Genomic DNA, 15,691 nt, shown 5'->3' with positions numbered 1-15,691 from the left:
CCTCTCACCGCCCCTGAGCCTCTGGCCTGTACCCCAGTTCTGTATGTACAAATAAATAAATCTTTAAAAAAAAAAAATGAAGATAATCACTAAAAGAATAGTGCAGTAGTTCCATCCAACAGTGAGAAGAGGAAGGAGACAATATTGGAAAAAAGGAAGAAGGAAACCCAAAAGAATCACATACTACATGATCACATATTACAAAAACCATGATAAGTAGAAACAATAAAATTGTTAAAAGACAGAGAATAAAAGGATATAGAAACAAAATCAGCTATATAGTGTTTACAACTAAATCATAAACATACACACAGAAAGTGTAGAAATAAAGGAGCATTAAGAGATATCTCTCTCTTTGAGGTATATACCCAAAGTAACTGAAAACAGACTTAAACAGATAATGTATATAAACCCTTATTTATAATAGCATTATTCACAATATCCAAAAACTGGAAACAAGCCAAATGTTCGTTGATAGATAAAGGAATAAATAAAATGTGATATATGCATACAATGGAATATTATTCAGTCTTAGAGGGAAAGAAGGGAAATTCTGACACATGCTAAATATGGATGAACTCTGAACACACTATGCTAAGTGAAAGAAATCTGTTACAAAAGGACAAGTACAGTTTTACTTATATGGGATATTGAGTGTGGTCATATTCATAGAAATAGAAAGTAGTGTAGTTGTCAAGGGTTCTCTTTCATGAATACAAGAGTTTCAGTTTGAAATGACAGAAAAAGTTCTGGACATCGATGGTGAAGGTGATTGCACAACAGTGTTAATGTATTTAAAGTCACTAATCTGTACACTTAAAAATGACTCAGGTTACAGTCATAATTGTAGTTTAACACAAGGAAAAGACACTGATTAAAATCAAGAAATGGAAAGGACTCTTGAGGCAAGGTCCTGAAGAAAGCAAGCACAAATGTTCAGGTGCTCAGCCCTTGCATAATTGCATGGAGATGTGCTTAATTGTCATTGGAAGATGTATGATAATCTGTGTCAAATGTTTTGTACCCGGGAAGTTCACTTGATTCTTAGATTTTATTGGTGTCAGGGTTTTCATAGGAATCCTGCTAGTAATCATGCAGTGCCCCTATCACTGACCTCAGCTGTTTATAACCCATCTTTCTTTTCATCCCCAGAAAGGAAAAGTAAATGTTCCCTAAAAAACACTTTGTTGGTATAAATTTATCTAACTGAACTGTGAACGCCAGACACCTATGCCTTAGGCATACAAAAGTACTTACTGGGGAGAACATTTTAGGAGCTTAGTAGTTAGTTATCTCCCAAGACCTAGAAAGCATCAGTCCTTTCTCTGGAATCTGCTGCCTTCATCATACCAAATATTCTGAGTTAACCATTTACTGCCCAGAAGCTAAATATATTGTTTTAAAGACCTGTGAATCAATACTGTTTTTTAATGAATACATAACTTTATGGAAATGTCTAACACCCAATTTAACATAGAGACTATTTTTGTAGTAAAGGGAAAATACTAGGGAGAGAGTGCCAGGGATTTTTTATTTTATGTGTAATATTTTATTTCTTTGTAAGTTATAAGCTTATAAGTTCTGAAACAAATATTTTTTAAAATACTACATGTGAAAAAGTTCTGGATGATGCAGACATAAATGTTATGTCCTCCATACTTCTTGTATATCTGAAAATATTTAATGATAAAATAAATCAGTTAAATTTTTCTATAACATAAATCATAGAGCTACATTAAATTTTTTGTGAAATATTTGAAAAAGGGTTTGCTCCATTCTTAAATATGCAACAGTATTGCCTTTAGGTGACTTTTTTCTTGATGTCGATTCAGAAAGGGAATCAAGTTTGGTGTACCAGAACTTACTAATCAGTTATATCATAGCCATATTTATTCTGGATGTTAAATAATATTTTAATACTAACATTGGAATGTCCAAATATTTAATGTGCTTAAAATTAATATAGCTGCCATACATATTTGATATATGCCTTATATTACTTCTTCAAAAAGTAGCAAATTATTTCCCACCTTGGGCTCCTTTAGCCTATGCTGGTACTAAGGCTAGCCCAATAGGTTTGGTGGAAGAGAAAAGGGAGAAGCGAAGGAAAACCTTGAGATACAACAAATTGTGGTTCCCTTCCTTTCTCCTCCTTCCCCTCCACAGAATTAGTCTTAAAGAGTAAAGAAAAGGCAACCTGTCAATTATATAAATAAGGGAGGTTACCTGCTTTGCCTTGGGAATAGGGATGGTGGTGTTAAGATTGGATGCTGTTAGTCACAAATTCTAGCAACCAGGCTTCTCTCATTCCTTTGGTTTCTCTTTACCTTCCAGAAGTCCAGTTACTAGGTTCCTTCTTGTGTGTACTATGTCTTAGGTTAAAAAAAAAAAATGATCTTTCTACCCCAGTATATTCCTGATAATGAAATCAAAGTTAGCAATTCAAAGCCAATCATATTTCTCCTACTTAATGTTTTGTGAGGAAAGCTTTCAGTAATACTTTTATCACAGTTTGCACATTCACCTTCCTGGTACTCATTGACTTTAACCCCTCTTTAAACAGATTACAAATATATGATGGACCCTCAGGGATACCTGAAATAGTCAACATTGTAGACATTGAACTGCCTAAAGTATGTGTTAACTACCAAAAGAATGGCACAAAGTGGATGTTACCAGCCGAAAGCTAGGGGAAAAAATATTGCCTTCTTTATAGCAAAATTTCCATTTCTTTCTCTGTAGTTATAATCAACTTAAACTGATTTATTTTGTTTAAATTGGTGAAACAAAATGACAGGCAAATATAAATTTCTTTTTTATAGGATACTTGAGAAGTTGAGACCCCATTTTTTAAAAGATTTACTTATTTATACATACAAAACTGGGATACAGACCAGATGTGTGGGGGCTGAAAGGATTCACCAGAGACAGAGTGGGGAGCAGAACAGGCAGATGTACACTGCTGAGGGGAGCAGTGAGTAGGTCAGGGGAGGTCTGCCACGCCATGTGAGTCACTTTCTTGGCTGGAGATCAAATTCTTGCTTCAGTGGCTATGATCCTCACAGTGCTGTGGGGTTTTGTTTGTTTGTTACAGTGCAGGGAGGGCCCTGAAACCTCACTTAAATAAACCTTGAGCTAATGTAGTAAAAATATGGCTTATCTTGGTTTTTCAGTTATTTATAGTACAGAATTAAAATATTCAGTCTATGTCTCTTGACTTAAAGTGCCTTTTGTGATTGAGAAATGTTGTAGTTGTCATTATCCTTTATTTTCTATTGGCTTTGAAGTTTGCAAACCTAAGGTTAGCTTTTTCACAGCATACCATTCTATATGAAATTCGGTTACACTGTTTAAAGTGAACTGATCTGAAAGCTTATCAGTTTTTACTGTATGTTTTTCCAATTTGATACTCTCAAAGATTGTCAGTAGCTAGTGTATATGTTGCTTCTTTCTTAGTGTTCTCATGTTGAAATTGTTGATATTAAACTATTTTGTTATTTTGTTATTAAATTAGCCACTGCAAATATTATTCAAATATGCAATTAAATTTTGCTATAATTTAAGGAATTTGAGGAATCCAAACTAAGTATAACTACCATATTTGGCTGGGGACAGATTTAGTATACTGGCTGCTGAGAGATGTGAATTAAAAACCATTATATAGGCAAAATGTTTCAGTAATGAAATCAAATATTTAAATCCTATTGAAATGCATCACAGATTTATTCTATTAGGTGATAACTTTATCCTTGTTATTTTTTCCTCCTTCTTGTAGTCATCCCCCAAGATCACTTCTTTGACTTAGATATTTTCTATAAAAACTTCCTAAAAGAAATTATCTTCTCATAATTATCTTATCTTTACATTTATGAAGCTTAACTCTATACATCTAGTCCTCTCTTTACACCTTGAATCTAGTCCATATTTTCATGTGTCTATGAAACATGTTCATTTGGATGTCTCACTGTAATCATAAGCTTAGTATACCTAAAGTGGCATTTGCTTTCCCAATTCTTCCCAATTATTCCATTTTCTAGCTAGGTGCCATGATTTTCAGTTTTCAGTACAGGATTGTAGAATCATTCCTTGACTTTGTTCCATCCACTTATACCATATGTTCACTTTATCATTTCAAAATAAACTTGATTTACCTATCTTCCTAGTCTTAGTTCTCATAGCTTCTTATCTGAATAGACATAAAAGATACTGTGGTACTTAAGGCAGGTTCAGTCCTGTTCTCAGAGAGCTTTAAAAAAAATTGTGCCTGCTACCTTTTGCCACCTACAAAGTTCACACTTCACCCATCAAATGGAAACCAAAAGTAGCAACAAATTCCATATTCAAATATCTCAACAGTAGCAACAAATTCCATATTCAAATATCACTTTCTAAATAATTGGGGTTACAACATAAAAAGGATCACTTTCTAATTATTTGTTTACATGTTTAACTTCCTTACTATACTGTGATACTGGAGAATTTATTTTTGTATCATAGCACCTTCTCATACATCAGTGAATCTTTATTGGATCAGTACATTGAAGAACACTGTAGGTAATTTAACAATGACCTTGTAAAGTGGGTAATGGGAGGCCTTTTAAAAATAGCTAACTTTAAAAGTCTTCCATGATTCTCAAATTGCTTGTCAAAACCTCCCTCTATTTTCTGATATAAATTTACTCAAATGAATCTCTCCAGTCTCTCCTGACTACTCCATGCTTATTCTTACCAATTCTTTGAATGCCTTTTCCCTTCTCTGTCATGGTCCAATATATTTGTTTCTTTTTGAAACCTTTCCTCTTGGTTTCCACACTGATTTCTCCATTGGATAGCTTTTTGCAAATATGTTACCTAGCAGTTATATAACTTAGCAGTCTTTCATATTGATCAGTGTTATTCATTTTTACTTGTGTCATATTCATTCACCGTTCTTCTGATGTCCCTAACTTGACTGGTTATTCATTTTTATTTGTGTCATATTCATACACTGTTCTTCTGATGTCCCTAACTTGACTGGCAAGATAGCTCTGTTTTTGTTTTTCTATCTTGTTATCGATCATAATATGGAAACCCAATTTTAAAGTTTAACTTTTTCTACATAGTTGAAAATTTTGTTCATATAATAGCATAAATTGCTATTTAACAAAGGATAAGTGGGCAAATATTGTGCTTGCTATTGATTTTCTAACAACCCAAATGTCACTGTAATTGTAATATTTAAATATTCTGACTGAATTCAGGTTAGTCAGATCATTGAGTACCTTGAAAAAGAAAAAGAAACGTAAAAAATGGCTGTATTGAAATATTATAATAGGTACAGGTGGGCCATTACTTTGGTTAATGTACCGTGTCTGATAATACTATTTAACTATATTTTGCAGTAACTTTTAGCCTAATTTGTTAGTCTTCTCTATTTCATAACTCCAAGTGTTCTTGGAAAAAATAGGATACTTTGAGAAACTCACTGCTAACTACCTTATTAAAATGTTTCATATTTTAAACAACAGGTTCACATTGCAAAAAGAGATTAATTGATCCAGGTGATTTGTCCAGAGTAAATATTGAGTGTTAAGAAAAAGAAAATATAGATTTCTTTAAATCTCCCCTCTTCCTGCTTATGTTGACATCATTTATAGTTAAAGATATAACAAAAGCCATCAAAACATTTTGTTTTGTATTATTGTTTTAGGAAAGTATCTTTTTCTCAAATAGACTCTTGTTTTTCCTTTCTGACTCTTGCATATCTAGTTCTTTTATTTTACCAGCTTCACTTATTAATGTAGTGTATATACCCATTTTTATTTTAGAATAGATTTTAAAGGACTTTCATGCATTTTTTATTGGTCCCAATTACTTCTATGCACTGTTGTAATACTCCACTCCCTTAAAAGTGTGTGATTTGTTCCATGCTTTCCTGGTTGACTTTGTCTAGCAATTAAAAGTATATTGACTTCATCTATGGCAGGCCAACTGTAAAATTGACCTGTAAACTCTTTCCATTTGTATTTAACCTTTCCTTCCAAGCAAAGGTGGGTGTTAACTTTTCCCTAAAAGTCTCCTTGCAGTGTAAATTATAAAAGTATAATTCTAAAAAGTTTAAACCTTTCACAGAAAGCTTCTATAATTTTAGGTTTTAAATTTCTAAGTGTGTAAATTTTAGGGATTCAAATAAAATTTACTTTTTCCTATGTTAGTGTTAAACAGGGTTTAACTTGTATTTTTAAATTTTTTTATTTATATATATACTTACATTATTGTTAATTTTAAAACAGTGCTTATTTCCCCCTCCTCTACTTCGTCCATGCGTCATCAACATGGTCCCTCACACTCTTCCCTATTTCTGATCCCTCTCTGTCCCCTTAGGATATCTCTGGTTTATAATTTTCTGTTTTGTTTTGTAACTTGTACTTTTCAATTTGATCTTAGTGCACCTTACGCTTTTTTTTTCAGTGTTTAATTGTTTAATATCTTTCTCCAGTAAATGTTATATTTATTGTTCTTCTTGATTTCTAATTGTTAGGAATTTGAACCATATAATGGTCACTTGTAGTTCAACTTTTCCTCCACCACTGACTTTCAAAAATCTGGTGTAGATAATGAAAAAGAATATGTCGCAGTTATTTGGAGTGTTTCTTCAAAACACACTCCCAATTGGGATTTTATAGTTTGCTCTTTCTCCCATCCTTCCTTAGAAATCCTAGCAAATCACTGTTACTGAAGGAACTTGACCTAGGTGTGTTAGTCTTAGCATCCAAAAGAGAAACTAGCTTTCCCAGTACTTACTTTTATTAGAAACTTATAAAATTTATTCATGGAAAGTGGTATTTAATAAAGCAACAGATAACCACTAATTTCATTATATATTACATCTAGTGATATAATTACTTAAATTCTTCTCTTAAACTATTAGAAAAATACTTTTCTGGCAAAATACTTTTGCCAGAAGTCAATATTAGGAAAGCAGTCCCAAAAATGGCAAACTTTTCTTTAAAAATATATTCAATCCTTAAGTGGCAAGTTAACACACAAGGGACAAAAGGGAAAGTCTGAAATAAAGGTTACTTTCAGTCTTCATTCTGATTTAATTTTATCTTGGATAACCTTCACAAAATGGATTTTTTTTTTTCCTGATCACCAGTTCCCTGAAAGTTACCAGGTTTCACTTGTCTTCTTTTTCTGGTCTGCCTCCAGTATAGGTCCCTTCTTTTCTGCTCTCTTTACTTTTGAATTAATCCTCTACCTACTTCACAGGCCGATTCTTTGATGAGAATGAATCCCCTGTTGATCCGCAACATGGCTCTAAACTGGCGGATTATAATGGGGATGATGGTAACGTAGGTGAGTATGAGGCAGACAAGCAGGCCGAGCTGGCTTACAATGAGGAAGAAGATGGTGATGGTGGAGAGGAAGACGTCCAAGGTGAGCGTGGGCCTGGCTTCCATGCTGTGACCGTGAAACCCACCACTTAAATTTTTTGGTTGAATTTGTGTAGAATTTTCCCTACTTAGCAGCAAAATATTAATACAAAGAGGTTCTGTGCAGTTTTTCAATTTTATTTTGAAACCATTCTGTGATAGTGACAATTTTAGAAATGTAAATAAGTTGTTTCTAAATTATTTTCATTGTTAGTTACATGTCTTACTGGTACAGTTACAATTGAAAACTCAGGAACTTCAGAAATTTTAGAACTGAATTGTTTAAAATGCCTCAAGACTTTACTTAATGGCACATACTCCCAGAAAATAATTATTTCCAACTTTTCATCTGAAAGAATTTTATTATTCTTGATACCAATAATAATCAGTCTTTTTGTTATAAGGGAAGCCACAAAGGGTATGGTCCCTTTCACAAGAAGATAAGTTTATTTCACTACTGATACAGCATAGGAAAGCTGTTTCTGAAATTTTTTCTGAGGCTTAAAATTTATATTTAACAATAATTTGTGAAAATTGATCTGTTTTATGTTTAATACACAGATTCAACATATATTCCTTGTTAACTGTGTTACTTCTGAGCTTTTAATTTTGTGAAAGTTCAGAATCTACCCGTGTGCATGCAGCCCTACCTATATGCATGCTATCAGAGTATGTTGCTCTATTGCAAATTTTTAGGCCTATTTTCTGCCTGCTTAAACTGTTGAGTAGTATTTGTGGAGCTTTTATCTTTTCTATCAAAACTAATTATGAACTGAATGTTTAATATATTTGATTTTATAATATGCATGAAATATTTCTCATTGTAATTCAATTTTTTTCTTAACTCTTTAAAAGTAGTTAAAATTTATTGAGAATTATTTAAGATTTGTTTTTATAAGATTCATAAATATAGTTGTTCTGGAATGCCATATGGTTAGTAGGAAAAGGGAAACTCGAGACTGACTTTCACCCAGGCATTGTTTTGGTAACATATTCTGGTTTGGGAATGATTATTGGACACAGAATATTAAATGCTAGGAGTTCTGCAAGGACATATTAATGAGAACTCACAAATGCTTTTTGGTTCTATTAAATAAGTTGTACTTTTTATCTCATCCATTTCTTCCTAAGTTTTATCATTTTTTCTCATTTTGTAATTTGTTTGAATTATATTTATTTGTACTTATTTGTTTTTTTAAAACTTTTTCATGAATGTACATCATGTCACCAATTAGATTGTAAGCTCTTAGAGGGCAGGAATTTTATTTTGCCTTTTAGTTTGTTGGTATTATTTTCTGCCTTCATATTTACCCTGTCACACCATAATATTTAGCACATGTAGTAAGTGTGAGCTGATAATTTATGCTTTTCTCATTGAACTTTTATTCTTAAAACTGTATTTAGGAATAATAATTGTATAACTTCAGGTCTTATAAGCTTGCTTAGCTTATACTATAAAAATGCTCTGGTTTTCTTTCATAAGGGCTTCTATCATCTTACTAGATAATTTTGATACTTTAACTAGAACAATTAATTTCAACCATAATTGAAAATCACTTCTTATCTTTTTGGATGTCTTAAAGTTGTTGAATTTTATCACAAGATTTCAGCTTATTATTTTTACCTATAGTAGGTATATTTAGTACCATTTCTCTTTCCTGTACCCTTTTCCTTTCCCCTTTTCTTATGCCAGTTTCTACCTTACATCCCCAGTACCCACTTGCTGCCCTGTCTTTCCTTTCACAAGAAAATAAATCCTTTGGTCCTAAGAAATATAATGACCTAAGATGATATCCTCAGTGAAGTACAGAGGACATTATTAAATTTGGGTGTATCCTCACTCTCAATTGAATCTTACTTGAGCTGTTATCATTTATTTTTTATCCCACTTTAAAGTTCACTGGATTTTAGCAGGATAGGACAGCTACTAAGGATTAGACTCCCTTATCATAGGAAATGCTACCCCATATTTATGAAAAAATAAAAATAAATAAATTCCAGCAAATAAAAAAACATAAGTTTAGGTTGGGGGCCCAAATAATTTTAAACATATTTTCAGGTAATCTTTAGGTATGATATTAACTGTCTAAAATGCTGGGAGAGTGAATCATGGTTGTTCCTCATTTCGTCAACAATTTGAATTCCATAAGTTTATTATTGTTAGAATATTTGGTGTTTAAAACATTTCTTCTAACTTCAATGTAGACACAATGGTTGGGTTTTTAGGCCATTTTCACATGTCAAAGCAGCCACTGGAATAGAATAGGAAAAAAAAAAAAAAAAAACTAGCCTGAGAGTTAGGAGACCAGCTGTGTATTTCCTTTCAAGTCACTTAAACACTGTGGGCCACAATTTCTTCGTGTAATGTAGTATTAAACTGGAAAAGATGGTTCTTCTTAGTTCTAAAATTCTGTGGTCTCATTCACAGTGGAATCACTATACATGTGTGTATATATATACATATGTGTGTATATATATATATAGAGAGAGAGAGAGAGAGTATGTGTGGCATGTGTGTGTGTATAGATATAAAATACAAGTAGTGTAGGAAATTGTTTTCGATTTCTACCTGCCTGAAACACATCTTTCCCCAAACTCAGAAGAGAAAGTGGAAATTTTACTGCTGCCATTGAGACTCTACAGCCAGAGATACCAAAAATTGAAGTATATACTTCAGAAACATTATTAGAGGTCTAGCAGTAGAAGCTCTTCATTCTTCCTGGTGTTAATTTTTTTCCCCCCAAGATGTCAAGTTCCTAGAATTAAAAAGTCCGGTATAGGATTGAGGTTCTGGCATCAATTAGGGACACACTGCTTTAATCTCTGAAAAACTGGTTAAAGAAATTGAGGCTTTGACATTTCTGCCAAATGGAGGATTCCAGCTTTATCTTTCAGATGCCTGTTTATATGTATTGATCACTGGGTCAGCACTACTTGTAGATTAGAATTTGTGTTTTCTTTCAGAATTAGTGAAGCCTGTTTTTCCCATGTACAATCCTGGTTTACTGTTATTTTTAATTCCTTCATTCTTGAAGCATCCTAAAAGAAATATTACTTTATTTACATATGTGTAAAAGTCTTTTCTGACTTTTAATCACTCAAATAAAAGGATGAACTAAAAACACTACAAGCAGAACACATCTGATGGATATCTTTTAATTCATTTTTTATTGTAATAGTGATAATATGTTTACAAACTCCTTTTACTTTTATTTTTAATCTCATAGAAGTTCCAAATTTGTTTAATGCATAAACATTACAAGAATATCTATAGAAGCTAGCTTAACTAGTAGTGCTTAAGTCCTTAGGATCTGGAGCTAGACTGTCTGAATTTGAATTCTAGCTCTACCACTTTCTAGCTATGTGATCTTGTGAATTACCTAACTTCTATACCTTTATTTGCTCCTCTGTAAAATAGGGATAAATACAGTTACTCAGTCAACAGTTGTATAGATTATATGATTTAAATATTTGGCACTTAGAAAAGGGTCTGTGACATGGTAAGCACTTAATGATGATAATAAGTAAATGCAAATCAAGAATTTTTTTCTCTGGGTTGCCTGCTTTAGAAGATAAGTGCACTTATTCTATAGATTAATGTCTGTGCTTTAGTGAAGACTCATGGCTATTGTCATAAGTTCTTGCTTGGTAGAGCCTGCTTTATGGGGTGATCCTTTCTTGAAGGGATTTAGCAATTATGTAATAAATTATGGCTGTCTTTATATTGTATTTCCTTTAATAGTTATTTTATGTCAATGAACATTTATAGACTTTACTGCTTTGTAAAATATTAACCCATATAACTACATTTAGTTTGTTATTCTATGTCATATTTTAATTAGGTAATTTCATCATACTTTATAGACAATTACAAAGATAGTTGGTAGAAACTTGACTTCCCCTATCAGATGCACTAAAAATGGACTCTAGTTAATGTAAATGATAGTTCAGTATTCCAAAAGACTTTTGTAATTCTGAAAAACATCATGAAGTCACCGTATTAAAACTAGCAAAATAGCATAAATTAACAAAACCTGCAAACTCCTCTTTATCTCTATAGGACTTTGGAAGTAAAGACTGACATTAGACACTTTTTATTTGAGGCAGGAAAAGCAGTTGATAGCTCTATTCTACTGAGAAGGTAATTAGAGGTCTGAAGAAGCTTAGGAAATATATCTGGTTTGTTACATATCTGACCCAGGAGTATAATTCAATTTTTCTATTCCTAGATCTTTGCTCTTACCTTGTTTTCTCTTTATACTTACTCATTTAAAAATCCCAAAAAGTAGCAGTAGTTTTCTTTCAATAAATTTCCTATTAAAGTTCTAGAAATTCTCCTTTATATATAAGTAGGTTTTCCAATGCTTCAAGATAATTGGGTACTCATTTCATTAATTACTAAAGCCCTGAAAGATGTGTTGATATTGTGGTCATAAGGAAGGTACTATAATATGAATCATAGGGAATGCTTTCTGGAGAGATGCCAGTGAGTCTTTTTTTTCTTTTTAAAAATGAAAGATGATTTTCTTAAAGTACAAATGAGATCTCTGATAATAAATTTGTTAGCATAGTTTAAAAATACAAGTGATTATGAATATAATTTCAGACTTTACATGTAACAGATTTGGCATTGTCATACCTAGACAATTACATTATTAAATATATCACTTTGTTAGAATATGATGAAAAATAGTTGTCCGCAATTCTAAATGAGAATTTCTATAAGTTTAACAGGAAAGTTATCAAAAGGAAAGAAATGTGGGTTTGGCAATATTTATGAATAAATTAGGAAGAACTAACATCTTTATTGAAAGTTAATACATAGCATATATGTCACATGGTTCAGATAAACACACTTAGTACTTGCTGTCATTTTATCTGCAAATAGTAGTTCTAATAATTTTGCTATATAGTTTTTGAAAAAAGACCAGTCAAAGTATAAAGAATATGTAAAAACAAGAATGAAAGTTTTTAATTTGAAATGACAAGTGATAGTAAAGGAGCCAGAAAAACCTGTTAATAGCCAAAAAGTCAAACTCTGTGTGGGGTTGTTTAATATTAACACTCAAAGTGACTTTGAGGTTCTTACTCTCTAACAATATTATGTAATAACTCTTCCTTTGGTACAGAAAAGACTAAGTTTTGATTCATATATTCTATTTAGAGAGTTACTGGTAAGATTTGCAGAGAAACAAACAAAATCTCTTAAAATGTAAAATTATGGGTAACTATTTTTTTTAAATATTTATTTATGCAGACAGAACTAGGGAACAGGCCACAGGTGCAGGGGCAGTGAGAGGCTTCACCAGAGACAGAGAGGCAAGCAGATCAACGAAGTATACTGTTGAGGGGAGCAGCGGGTCAGGAGAGATCTGCTGTGCCAAGTGGATTACCTTCGGATGGGGGATCGAACTCGCAGTGAAGTGGCTGCATTAGTTCTATAGTGAAGCAACTAAGAAATAGAACTGTATTTGTAGAGGCATAAAATAGCAAATAGAAAACTACTTTTAAGACTAAGAAGAAAATGAGGCATATTATTGGAATTCAGCAAGTGATTTAAAAAACAATATTCTTAATACACAATTATTTCCTTTACAGATGATGAAGAACGGGAACTTCAAATGGATCCTGCAGACTATGGAAAGCAACGTTTCAATGATGTCCTTTGAGCCCTACAGAAAAACTTCATAAAACCTAAAGTGCTGTAAAATGGAATCATTTCTACTTTATTGTTTTTGACTTTTGTTGTAAAGATCAGTTGTATCAGTTGTAAAGATACATTGACATAGATTTAAGGAAAAATTTTAATGAAGAAAAGTACCCATGTACATATGTGAACTTTTTCATATTGTATTATCAAAGAAGAGACTTTCTTGGTTATAATGCAGTTGAGCTAAAAACAAAGTAAGCAAAACTGTCACCTTTGCATTTAAATCAAATTAATGTATATTTTACATTTTATTGAGGCTAATTCTTTCCACAAATGGACAAGCAGTAAAAGAATGGTTGTACAGTTTATATGTTGTACATAGCATAACAGTGAGAACAGTTCTTCCACTAAGAAAATTTTTCACATACTAACATATTCTTGTTAGCCCAACAAGTGTTCTGTACAATTTGACCGTCTCATGATTTTCAAGGAGATATATCAAAACAGTTCAATAAAAGAGGGAACCTGAGAGCAAACAGTAAACAGCATATGTGCATAATCACTTCCCTGCTTTTATTTTTACACGAGTACTGATGTATTTTGGCAGATAAGCTTACAGCTGAGGCCTGATGGAACATGAGATAACCTGCAAAGACATAAGACCTAACACTATTTATGACTTATTTAGTTCATGAAATTGTGAAATGCATGATTGACAATATATTTTCAGTTTTTCCCCCACATAATAACAGTACTGTGTAACTAGAACTGGCTAAAATCTTTATATTTTCAGAATTCAAGTTGATGAGGGTATTCATTATTTAAATGTCAGATTCTGAAAGAGGCTAAATCAACTTTGAAATGAATCTACAATTGGTATTTCAAAGCTTCTCCAGTAGTTTTTGTGTTATTTGACTAGACTTTTTCAGAAGTACTAAGTAAGAAGTTTTAACAGATTTTTATTAATGCACAGATGAATAGAGTACAGTGATGAGGGCCTACAGCATTTTATTAAAATAGCTTAAAAGTTTGTAATAAAGATAAAGAATCTTTGTAATTACTTAATGTTAGTTAAGAGCCCATAAACTTCATATTTGCTAAACTTACAAAATTATTTCAAACACATTTGTCTTGATACTACTCAGTAGAATATATAAACTAGTTAATTCTTGTGTTTTGATTTAAAACATTTAAACCCCTTTCTCACCCAATAAGAGGCTTTGTTCACAGGGAGAAATTTTAAGTTATTAGCTCCATTTTTCAGAAGAGATACTCTTAATTGTGTATAACATGAAATTTGTTTTTTTTCTATACTCAGGTTTTAGTTAAAATTCAAACATATAGAGGGTAAAGCAAGACAGATTGTTCATTTATTGGAGGTGCAAAATTATTAGACTTTATTTTGAAATTATTAATCAGGAAAAGATGTAGTGATTTACTATAATTTTTTTCCCACTATATTAAAGTAATTCATTCATGCCTTTGCTAACAATAGAGTCAGGCCTACAATGAATAGGTATGGTATTTCACAAAATTTTTAAAAATGGAGTTAAAGAGAATTGATGTACATCTTTTGGGTGTTAAGATGGGAAGGTGAATCTAAAAATTACTCCTAGTAATACTTTAATACTGCAAAATCTTTACAAATGAAAATCATAGTGTCTGCCTTAGTTCCTTTGTCAGAAAAACAATCACTTGACTCTATGGTAGCTACTACTTACGCAGCAAGTAGCAGTCTAGACATTTTATACACTGAGAAATCTTGGACCAATTGATATTTCTGACTATTAACATTTTAGCACTATAAAATATGTGACTCTTAAAATTCTGACATTCTACAGTTATGTATTAGACATGCTGGTTTTATAGTGTTTTACTTCTGCCTTAAGATTTAGGTTTTTCTAAATGTATTTTGCCCTGAATTGAGTGTTAATTTGATGGAAACTCTGGTTTTAAAATCATCACTTACTGGGTTCTAATAAATTAAAAGTTAAACTTGTTTCAATTTTTCTGCTGATTCTAGTATATATATATATATATATACACACACACACATATATATATGTATGTATGTATATATATGTATATATATACACACACATATATATGTATATATATACACACACACACAGAGACATACCCCATCACCCTCATATGATGCAGTTACATTTCAACACTAAAATTTGAATAAATCTAGAATTCATTTTAAGTTAAACCAAAATGGTAGAAATTTTTACACTAGGGCTAGTTTATGTAACGAATGATAGATGCTTCCTATGTGCCCAGCATTGCTCTAAGTAGTTAATACTACTGCAGCTGATGATAGACCTAGTTTCTGTTCTCTTGCACTTACATTCAAGTAGGAGCAGTCAGACTATATAAGTAAACACATGAACCAACTAATTTTAAATAGTGGTAAGAGATATTAAAAATGAGAGTTCCAGACTCTCCTGCACTGCTGGTAGGAATACAAACTAGTACAACCACTATGGAAAACTGTTTGGAGGTTTCTCAAACTGCTAAAAATGGGGCTTCCATATGTCCCAGCAGCCCACTTCTAGGTATCTACCCAAAAACACTGATTTAGAAAGACACCTGCATCCCCTTGTTTATTGCTGCTTTATTT

At 32.1% G+C, this 15,691-nt stretch overlaps 1 protein-coding gene across 2 annotated transcripts in view; it reads left to right on the top strand.

Annotated features, from left to right (window-relative positions):
* CASC4 (cancer susceptibility candidate 4) overlaps positions 1–15,044 on the top strand; it is a 70,988-nt gene extending 55,944 nt beyond the window's left edge. The window contains exons 9-10 of one of the 2 annotated variants that reach the window (XM_012728772.1): positions 7,252–7,419; positions 13,014–15,044. In XM_012728772.1, the coding sequence (XP_012584226.1) occupies positions 7,252–7,419; positions 13,014–13,084 (239 nt within the window). In that variant the 3' untranslated portion in view covers positions 13,085–15,044. The remainder of the gene's footprint in view (positions 1–7,251; positions 7,420–13,013) is intronic. The other variant, XM_012728773.1, reaches the window with a different exon arrangement.
* Positions 15,045–15,691: the final 647 nt, after the last annotated feature.

The sequence above is a fragment of the Condylura cristata genome, unplaced genomic scaffold (genome assembly GCF_000260355.1).
Source record: "Condylura cristata isolate star-nosed mole 26May11 unplaced genomic scaffold, ConCri1.0 scaffold00023, whole genome shotgun sequence".
Classification (NCBI taxonomy): Eukaryota; Metazoa; Chordata; class Mammalia; order Eulipotyphla; family Talpidae; genus Condylura; species Condylura cristata.
This window is presented reverse-complemented; position numbering and strand designations above follow the sequence as displayed.